Consider the following 11,533-nt stretch of genomic DNA (forward strand, 5'->3'; position numbering starts at 1 on the left):
TGACTTTCCTATATTTAAGAAAAATAATAAATCTATGACAATGCTTCCCCTTGACTTGAGGGTTGTTATGACAAGCCTCAACTAGAATGTTATTGCATAGTTTAGTACCATTGAGGGTTTGTTGGAAGAAATTATATCCAATATGAGAGTGAGCTAAAGGTGTTCCTTGTCCCATAAAATTTTTTCCATATACATTGATACGCTGGAAAGTGTTTGGAAGATGCAAGTTGTATTGGGCTCATGCTTGTAAACAAGCCTAAGAATAAACTCCATGAACAAAAATTGATTGCATCGATGTTGAATTCATTCATTTATACAAAAGTAAGGTAGGTACGAGTCAACTTTGTCTCAGTAACTTATTAACGGAAAAGTAAAACTATCAATTAACTAATATGGTACAAAATATTCTCGAATGATTAGTTAACATTCCTCCCTTAATTAATTTCAAGGGATATTTGACATGCCAATTAACATTATGAAATTTCAAACTTTCCACGTCCTAGTGCTTTGGTAAAAATATCTTCGATCTCCTCTAAAGTAGGAAAATGTGTAAGATGAATGGCTTTGGCCTCTACATAATGTCGAATCAAGTGATATTTGCTGCTTTGATCATGAAATTTAGGATTCTTGGCTAATTGAATTGCAAAAGAGTTGTCAATGAATAGAGGAGATGAAGTCTTTTGTTTCTTATGCAAATATTCAACTATTTTGCGAATCTAAATTATTTCTTTTGTAGTTTGAGTTGCTGCAACATACTTGACTTAAGTGGTAGAATTAATAGGAACATATTGCTTTCATTATTTGCAAGTGATAGTTGTTGATTTAAGGTTCATCAAATAACCAAAAGTCGAGAGCCCATGCTCCTTATCTCCATCAAAATCCGAATTTGAAAAACCAATGTAATTGTAGTCTGAAACTTTGGAATATTTGATGCCATGTGACTGAGTGCTTTCTAAATATTTGAGCACTCATTTTTCTTGTTGCGATCCAATGGCCTTCAAGGGTCGTAATCTTGAGTTGGTAGTGATCATTTATGCATTGAAGATGTGTAAGCACTATCTTTCTGGAAGGAGGTTTGTCCTTATGAGTGATTACAATGGACTGAGGTACTTATTTTATCAACCTAATCTAAATTCCAGTGAAGCTAGATGGTTAGTTACTCTCAGTGAGTTTGACTTTGAGATTAGGTACATTAAGGGAAAAGATAACAGGATTGCAAATGCTTTTAGTAGAAGAGCACAGGTGAATTACATTGCAAAAGTGATTTCTTATGGGACAAACTTGTAGGAGTGGATCTTGCAACTAGTACATTAGGATGACAAGTACCAACAGCTTAAGCATATGTTACAACAACATGATACACGTAATAGGGATGAGAAGTATCATCTTAGATGGCTTGGTAAAATTAAGAAACAAGATTTATGTGTCGAATGATGGCGAGATTAAGAATCTTATCTTGAGGGAATTTCATACTAAGTTGTATTCAAGTCACCCGAGACATCAAAATACATTGACAACAATTTAGAAATTCTATCATTGGCCGAACTTGAAGAAATAGGTGGTTGAGTTTGCTGCGAGATGTTTGGATTTCCAGCAGGTAAAAGTAGAGTGTAAGAATCCAGGTGATTTATTGCAGCTAATTATGATTCCATAATCGAAATGGGAGGTCACTTCCATGGATTTCATTACAGGTTTTCTGAGGACATTAAAGCAACATAATTCCATCATGGTTATGATTGACAAGATAAGTAAGGTATCTCACTTCATTTCAATTAATTCTAGGAATTCAGCAAGTGAGGTAGCTCATATTTTCATGAGGGAGATAATGAGATTTCATGGTGTTCCTAAGAAGATTTTATTTTATAGAGATGCCAATTTCACTTCCAAGTTTCGGAAGGAGTTGTTTCCAGGGCTGGGGATAGAGTTAACCTTTATAACAAATTATCATTCATAGATAGATGGATAGACATAGAGGGTTTATAGGATTCTTGAGGACATGTTGAGGATGTATGTTATGCATCCACATAAGAAGTGGGAAGAGTATATTCGACTAGTATAGTTTGCTTATAACAATGGATATCAACAGTCCTTGAGGATGAGTCCATTTGAGACAGTTTATGGATAGAGTTGTAATACTCATATCAGTTGGAGTGATTAAGTGAACAAGGTATGGATTGGACCGGACATGTTGGAAAAAATGGAACAAGAAATACAAGTTATCAAGAAGAATCTAAATGCAACATAGGATAAGTAGAAGAGTTATGTAGATCAACTAATCGAAATTGGGATTAGGGGCAAAAATTTGCTCAAAAATCAAAGTGCTCAGAATCGCTCAAAACTTGAAGGACCACGTCTCAGCGATATGATCCCAACGTAGCTTGTTTCACTCAAAACAGAGCTCGTATGAGAAAGATAGAGACTTTTGTCCGCTTTCACAAACAGAGAAAATTTTGGGTACAGGGCTGATTGGAATGTTGACTACGCATCCGTACAGCCTAGTCAACGAAAATAATATTCCAAGGAATATTCCCAAAATATTCCCATAGGTGGCTCTATCAAGTTGTGACAAACATCAACATGTAGTTGGTCAAAGGAATTTGTGAGGACCAATGAAAGGCTGACACGTGACAAGCCTAGGGGCCGCCACGCGCCCTCTCAAAGGTCATGTAAAAATATTTGGAAGGTCAGTGGAGTCGAACCACGACCTCACCCACACAAGCACCATGCTTTACCGCTATACAAAAACTGTGTTTCTTAACCAACTATGGGCGTGATTTTCTTTTAAAGGGTTAAAATGTGGCAGTTGGGTAAAGAGTGGGCCAACCCCTACCGCATGTGACCAACACCGTAACTAAAGGTCGATGCTTATTGGTAACCATGCGCTTAATGTGATATGTGGAGTTAACGGTAATTAAACCATCATTATCACTTAATTAAGTGCAGATTTTGTTGGCAACAGTTTTGGCAGGTCTGACAAATCCGACATTGCTCCATTTTTGGTGGGTTTAGCTGTTGTCTCTACAGATTTGGTGGCGTTTTCCTAGAGAAAACTGAAGAGCCACAACTTCTTCAAAATTCGACCAATTTTGGCTAAAAAAGAGTCATTCCTAGATGATTTGGATTCTCTAAACACAATGGAATAGGTTGCAGAGGCACAAGGCACTTATGTACGTGATTTTGCTTCGTTGAAGTTTAAGAAAACCTATGGCCACCAACGGAGGAGGTCAAGCCTAGATCAACTGAAGTCCAATTGTAGAGCCTGGGTAATCATTTTTTGGGGTTTTCAGTCTTTTGAATCCAATGGAGAAGGTTGCAAATCCATTGGAGCACTGAAGGTGCATGTAATTAGAGAATTGACCAATAATCCAAAGAAGGCCTAGCCATTGGAGCAGGTCCAAGGACATGTAGCCCAAGAGGGGTGAAATCCTTTATCATATTTGTGTTATGAGTTGCTATGTTTTACTTATCTACAATTTACTTGTTATGTATGTTTTTTAAACAACTAATTAACCTCATAAATTTCTCATAAAAGACACTCAACACTTGACACATAATTCCTCACATTTTTTGTTATTTTGAGATGATACTAAACACATTTCTTTTTAATACTGATGAGGGATCTTGCATAGAATTAACAAGTTTTCCCAACATTCAGATAAAGTTGGTATCAAAGCATTGTAAGCTCATTTTAACCCTAAGATGGTTTTCCAAGGTTAGTTAGAAAATTAGTTATTGTTTTTGTATTTGTGCAAGGAGAATTTAACTGTGTGCAAATTTATGTGTGTAAGCTGAAGAAGGGAGATGGTCTGAGATGCTTCTTTAGTGAGAAACATTTTGAAGATTTCTGAAGATTTTTGATGCATTACAAGTGTGATGGCAGCTTCAACAAGTGATGTTTCTAATCCATCTTCCTTAGCAAGACTCTTTGATTTAGAAATGTTGCAAGAGCTTATCATCATGAGAGATATGGTGCAAGAGATGAATGAAGATAGGAAGGAGAACACTATATTTGAAGAGGAGTTGATGGCCATGAAGGAGGAGAAGTAAGAGCTTCTTGAAAATATGCATGACATGGAGATTCAACTCCACGATGCCAAGGAAACCCTAGCAAAGTACGTTAATGAAAATGACGTATGCAATTCAAGTTTATATTCAATTTCCTCTCAAAATGAATGTTTTGGTGCTTTTGACAAACACACTAGAGGAATAGGGTCCAAATATTGATGAAGATGGGATATGAAGGTAAAGCATTAGGCAAACATGGACAAGGCATAGTTGAGCCAATTGTTGTTGAGGAAAGGCCTGGGTATTTGGGTTTGGTTATGGACAACATGATGGAGAATGCTCCAAAGTCAAGGAGGCACATGAAGGTGTTCCAAGAAGGAATTTAATTACATGTTCATTAGCTTGTGAAGTTTGTGTTCACGAGGAATGCAAAGCTTTTATACCCACTTTGCAAGAAGATGCTCATAAGCGTGCAACTAGTGGAAATGGAAAACAAGAGGATGTTGAAAGCTCTAAGGTCATTGAAACCATTGTTGGTATTCTGAAGAGAGCCACTATCTCATCAAATTCACCTCTTCAAGAAGGCAACAAAGGTGAATGTGCAAGGTATAGATCTGCCTTTAATCAAGTTTCTTTTGATTATGATAAACATGGTAAATCTTCACATAAGATTTGGAGAACATTTACATGTTCCTTTTCTGGGTTGAATAACCATATTGTTTCGAGGTGTTGGAAGATGATAGACATACACATGAAACTTTCAAAACAAAAGAGACAGAAATCCAAGGTCCATTTGATGATGGAAACCATGTTCAAAAGAAGATGCAATTATTTTGCACTCATTGCCATAAGCAGGGTCTTCTTGTAGACAAATGTTGGACTTTGCATCCAACAAGTCATCCACGACATTTGAAGAAGGTGGAGATAGATTTTGGCAAGAATGGAAAAGGAAATTCCATAATTGATGTGGGCCAGGATGATACACATGATGAATTGCAGCTGAAAGAAGCACCATTGAAATGGTTTGGATAGAGATGGTTAGATTTCTTAACCAATTAAGGCCTTCCATTTTTTTGGATAATTGATGCAAATTTTTCCTTGTTGATGCATTTCCTTGTTATTTGGATGCATTTATTTTCTCCTGAAAGTATGTTGCATATTGCATGAGGCAAGATGTTGTAAAAGTAGAGTTATGTTGACTCACTTAGATGCAGAAAAGATGCAAATTTGCAACTACAAATTTGCATGCATGTTGCATTCTTGAACTTGCATGTTTACGCCAGGAAAGTGTTCGAAAGTGGAGTTTGTTGACTCACTTTATTTCAACCAATTTGGTCATTTCAGCTCTTCAAGTACTCATAAATACCAATGGGATTCTTGTACTTGTGATTGTACTTGTGAGAGTTGAGAATTATTATGCATGCATGATATTTTGTGTGTGTGAACAATGGAATTTTTAATAGTTTCATTGTGCTTGAACATGCATGAGTGATTGACTTGTGTTGGTTGATTGCTTTGTTAACATGTATGTTGTCAACTTGAGAATGTTGATCATTTTCACATGCATGAGTGTTGACTTATGTGGTCGATTAATTGTTACATGTATGTTACATTGACTTGGAAGATTTGATTTTGTTTAAAGAAGCATGTTTTGTTGACTTGTGTTTATTCGATAGTTATACACCAAGATGTAAGAGTACATGGGGATGTCCACATGATGTAACATTTGTTTCTTTGAAAAAATAAAAGGAAGAGTTCATCAAGTTATATTCTTGCATGAGTGTTTTTCAAGTTTAATGGTGTTTCTTGTGACAAGATGTCGTAGGATTTTGGAAGGTCCACGCTTGAGCAAGAGGCCCATAATTAGCCTTCATTCTCAAATAATGACATGAGCAGCATGTGAATACTAGAAGATGATGGAATCAAGAAGAGAAAGTGGACAAAAATGCCAACAAAAATTGCACCCATTGTAGACCATTTGATGTGTTGACGCCAAGAAGTGAAAGAGATGGTGGATGTGTTCTTCCAGATGTGGAATTTGGAACCCTGGAGATAAAAGAATGGTCATTTATTTTCTTGTTATTACTGATATTGTAAATCATTGTTGTATTTCACTCAGATGGGCTTAACTTGGAAAAGTGGTTTCCAAAAGAATCTTGCATCGAATGCATGTGTTGCAAAGGAGGAACATGATTCTTAGTGGGAAGGCCATCAATCAACTTTCCAAGCACCAACAGATTGCTTTGGTATAGTAGGGTGTTTAATCAGCAAGCAGCTAATAAGTGTTGGATTGGGTCAGTAGCAAAAGGAGAACACACTGCCAGAACCACCATGGCTCTCTAGATCTACAACACTTGTGCCAAAACCATGGCTCTTTAGACCTGCAACACAATGCTAGAACCACCATGGCTCTCTAGAGCTGCAACACTTGTGCCAGAACCATGGCTCTTCGGACCTGCAACACACTGCCAGAACCACCATGGCACTCCAGAGCTGCAACACTTGTGCGAGAACCATGGCTCTCCGGACCTGCTACACACTGCCAGGACCTACTACACACTGCGAGAACCACCATGGCTCTCCAGAGCTGCAACACTTGTGCAAGAACCATGACTCTCCGGACGTGAAACACACTGCCAGAACCACCGTGGCTCTCCAGAGCTGCAACACTTGTGCCAGAACCATGGCTCTCCGGACCTGCAACACACTGCCAGAACCACCATGGCTCTCGAGAGGTGAAACACCTGTGCCAAAACCATGGCTTTCCAGACCCGCAACACGCTGCCAGAACCACCATGGCTCTCCAGAGCTGCAACACTTGTGCCAGAACCATGGCTCTCCGGACCTACAACACACTGCCAAAACCATGCTACAAATAATAAGAATCTAGTCTTACTATTTACTCAGGGTTTTTGTGTACTTAGGAGGAAGGGTGTAAATGTCGGTGCTATTAGGGTCTCCAATCACTGATTAGCATTACGGTTATAGGGGCAGGGTAGGATTGTTTTGCTACAGTATTTTATCTTCTGGCCAGGCAGCACTACAGGTTGCATCACTAATCATTCAATTTGTAGTTACAACTTTCATCTTTTTCATCTCGAAGTAGTTGTGTCATTCACATTTGTTTAGTTGATAAATCCTTTGCTAGGCCACGCTACCAGTGCGGCTAGCGGCTTATTAGTGACCACATCCAAGTATACTCCTTGAGCACAAAAAGGAAATTGATATCTTAGTTAATTCGTTAGGGTTTTTAAAATTCCTTAAGTTTGAAAACGATGGTAATCGATTTTCTTGGCTTAGTTATAGGCGGGTTTCACATAGTTGTTCACTTCAAGCTATTGCTGCTTGACTTCTCCGGAATTTGGTACTCAGCAAGCTAGAGTTCGTAGCCTTCACGGACCCAGGTTGCAACTGCATATTTTTCTGTCGTTAGCTATGATTTTGGGTTATGGATGTCGGTTAGGGTTTTAAACCCAGCCTACACATGACAGGGTAGTTGTATTTATTCTTTGTTGGATGTCTCTTTCTAAATTTAGAACTAAATTTACCCTAGAATATATCATACCCTAGTACCTTGGTCGGAGGCTAACCCTAGTTTCCTCGAAGAGTTACTACCCAATTTGCTTTCTATTCCCCATGAACTCTCAATTTTCCCCCTTATTCATCAAATGATTGGCCTTTCCTTTAATATTAAGGTTCCTCAAACAACATTTCTATTTACTTGATTCTATTTCTGTTTCACTGATTCTATTTACCTGATTCACTATTTACCTTATTCTATTTCTATTTCTATTTCTATTTCTATTTACCTGATTCTATTTCTATTCTATTTACCTGATTCGGTACTCTAAACATAACTTGTCTATATATAATAAACAGGAAGAAAAACATAATTATAATTAGTAGAAGTAGACATAACAAATCATAGTTTTGGGATCTTCAAAAATAAATAAGTTGAAGTAGACATAATCATAGTTTTTGGACGTTGAGAAATCTAACGAACTAAAGGAAATATGTAGGCAACATGAACAAACACAAAGTAGTTGAAGTATGAGAAGTAAAGAATTGAGTATGCGGTCATGATAGATTTCACAGGTGGCCTATCAAAGCATGAACAGAAGGATGGTCCAAACAAACTAAAGCTCTGAATTCATTGCAATACTAATAATGTTAAATCTCTGAATTCATTGCAATAATAATAATGTCAAAGCTCTGAATTCATTGCAATAATAATAAGCCATAGGTATAAAGCATTATATATATATGATTAGAAAATTCCAATATGCAGAAAGAACTGGTCTCCACTCTAATTAGAACATCATGTGCACCTTCAATTCAGGGTGAGCTTTTTCGGAGCAGTGCAGACCAAAGAAAGAATTAAGCACTATTAGCGTGCACAATTGAATTTAACCAACCAATTCCAATTCGACCCGTTTCATTTTGTTTGAAAAGACTATACAGGAACATTTCATCGCTGAAAAAAGCATTCTAAAGAACGGGGCTGGGGCCGCCGATGGAGCCTGTTGATTCTTTTACTATGGAGGCGTCGCTGATGGAGTCTGTTCATTCTTTTACTATGGCTATGGAGGCGCCGCTGATGGAGTATGTTGATTTGTTTACTATGGAGGCTCCCGCGGGACAAGCCAATTCTCCAATATAGCACGGTCGGCTCTTCGTGATCTCTTGTAGACCAACAATAATGTCACCACCGCCAGTACTATGAGTAGTACTAGAGCGAGTGACACACTAATGACTACTGTCCGGAATTTGAATGCATTCTTGGGGCAGGATTTTATTGCACTATTCCAGAGTCCAGAATTAAAGAAAGCCGCGGGACCAAATTTCATGACGTCCACGTCATTGTCTCTTCTCGAGAAGTTATTGTAAGAAATATTCAGAAATTGCAACTTGTGGCCAGCATCAATTGTGAATGGCCCAGAGAGATTATTACAGGAAAGATCGAGATAGATTAAGGAACTAATTCGAGTTAGAGAATCAATAGCTCCATTCAAATTACAGTGGGATAGATCCAGGTATTTAAGCCTGCTTGAATTCTTCTTTCTTGACAGCACTAGTGGTGAAGTAATTGAAAGCAAATTATTTCCAGCCAGAGAAATCTTGGTGACGCCCTCCAAAGTGACCAGTTGAGCAAGTAACTTGTTACCCATAATCTTGTTGTCAGATAGGTCGACAACCCTAAGTTTTCGAAAGCTTGCAAGATTCAACGTGTTGTCGAATGTACGCAATCTGTTATAAAACACATTCTCCGTGTGTAATGCTGAGAGTCTTGGAAACACGTTGAAGTTGAGGGTTCCTCCCAATGCGTTGCACACCAAATTTAGGGATGTAAAGCGTTGTCATCTTCCATAGGTCCTCTCCTAAACGCCCCGAGAGAGTTGTGTGAGAGGTTGAGCGTTTTAAGATGGGGTAATTTAGAGAGCACCCGCCAGTTCACCACTCCTGACAGCTTCCGCGAATTTAATTTAATTTCTCGGATACTACTTTCACACCTCCTCGCGCTCCCGCAAACGTCGAGACATTCAATCCTGACACACTCTGAAAAGCCATTTGGATGATGTCAATGTCCGAATCTTTCACGGAGACATTGAATTCAGAGTCCATATTTATGATTTGGATGTCGGAATCGTTGGCCGAAGCGCGTCGAGGAAGATTAGACAAGAGAATCATCAGTAACAGCCAAAGTGCAAAACTTGCAATTTCCATTGAATATTGCAAAACGTTAAAGACAGTCGTTCCTTAGCTTTCGGATGTAAAGGCTGTTATGGAAACAGGATCAACATGAGCAGGATTATTTATTTATTTGTGTGCAATTAAAGAAAGATGCTGACCAAAAATAATGGTGCCTATGCCTACCTCAATATTCTTTCTCACAAACAGTATTATTAAAACAGGCACAGGAACAGTAGTATTCTTCTCGCAAACAGGATTGTACAGGCACAGGACGTTTATTAAAACAGGAACGAAAATTTGAGTCCGCGCTTAGGGTTCTGCCAATGCCAATACTGTCATCAAAATCAAAATAACTGATATTTCCAATATTGTCATCAAGTAATAACTGATATCTCCTAACTTCCCTCCCTTTTTAACATATTTCAGCTTCAGCTAGCTAGCCGTTCCAATTGTGGGCCCCCCACCAACGTTTAACATATTTCAGCCCCAACCAGCGAGCCGTTCCAATTGTCCACCGGCCACCAACGTCTAGTCAACCTCATTGTGGATGGTCAAACTAACTTATTTTACTAACATTTAATATCTATAAAATTTCATGGAGTAGTGTAACAAGGCGGAGGAATTGTCCGATTTCCGTCGCCGCCCGGAAAAACGTCCGGCTCTGGCCACCGGAAATTCCTTCGCCCTCCGCCACCCTCTGCGCGCTCCGCCTAGCTCCGCCACCCTCCACATTAAAGTCGACGTCTGACAGGAATCGGTGGAGGCAGGATTTGCAGAGTGCCCACTTCTGGAGGTCACACGACCCTCACAAAGCTCAATATCACCAGAGGAAAGAAGTCTGCTGAGGTTCTTGCAAATCGATTCACTCAGAAAATCACTAAGCAAGATCCTCCATGCCTACATTTCCCGCAAAGAGTTATGTACCACGACACCAATCTCAAGTACGTCCATAATTACATAAAGTCCAGCAACATTCTCGTCACGGAGCCTGGTTACAGAGCCCGAATCTGCCATTTGGGCGCCTCTTATCTCGCCGGGGTATATGACACAGAAGGGGTCGGGGTTTTGCCTCAACGTTTCAACATGAAGATAACCAGAACACAGGGCTACATGGCGCCGGAATACATCAACAGCGGCATCGTGTCACATAAAGCGGATGTGTTTGCCTTGGGTGTTGTCTTGCTGGAGCTCCTTTCTGGGCACGAACCAATAAGGTATGTGGCAGATGAGGGCGGCCGCTGTATTAGGAGAATAGGGCTTATACAGAGCCTGAATATTGTTATTTCAGAGGCTGGCGATAATTTTGCAGGGAGGCTGAGGAGATGGATGGATCCTCGGCTCAGGGGCTCCTTTCCTGTAGATTGCGCGGAGAGGGTAGCGAGGCTTGCTGCTTCCTATTTGGATCCGGACACCGGAAAGAGGCCTAGTACAAGATATGTTGCAGGGGAGCTGTCCAGAGTGCTTATCATGTCCGACCAATGGTCTGAGCAAATGAATGCCAATAAAACATGTGTCAGTGGAACCTTCGAGGGCAGATGGAGTCATCTGTGTTTCGTAAATATTCCAGAGTAAACAGGATTGGATTATATTGGTGTGTATTGCTTTGAACATTGTTGTACTGCAAAAGGGAGAGAAAAAACCACTGTGGTTTGGATTATATTGGTTTGTATTGATTTGAACATTGTTGTACAACAAAATGGAGAGAAAAAACCATGGGATGTAATGATCCGAAGGCTTCCTGTAGATATGGTTTGGATGGGTCATTTCGATGGATTATAAGCAAAATATTCAAGTGTTTCAGATCTTTTATGAGCACCACTTTGAAGCCTGGCTAGAG

The 11,533-nt window shown here is 39.3% G+C and overlaps 1 protein-coding gene across 1 annotated transcript; it reads left to right on the plus strand.

Moving 5' to 3' along the window:
* Window positions 1-10,614: 10,614 nt before the first annotated feature.
* Window positions 10,615-11,268, plus strand: LOC149251254 (lysM domain receptor-like kinase 3). Its single transcript, XM_089453838.1, has one exon. It carries the CDS (start codon window positions 10,615-10,617, stop codon window positions 11,266-11,268), a length of 654 nt encoding a protein of 217 aa, XP_089309964.1.
* Window positions 11,269-11,533: the final 265 nt, after the last annotated feature.

The sequence above is a fragment of the Pinus tabuliformis genome, chromosome 7 (genome assembly GCF_031772625.1).
Source record: "Pinus tabuliformis cultivar Carrire ecotype Pingquan chromosome 7, CPIR1, whole genome shotgun sequence".
NCBI classification, from domain to species: domain Eukaryota; kingdom Viridiplantae; phylum Streptophyta; class Pinopsida; order Pinales; family Pinaceae; genus Pinus; species Pinus tabuliformis.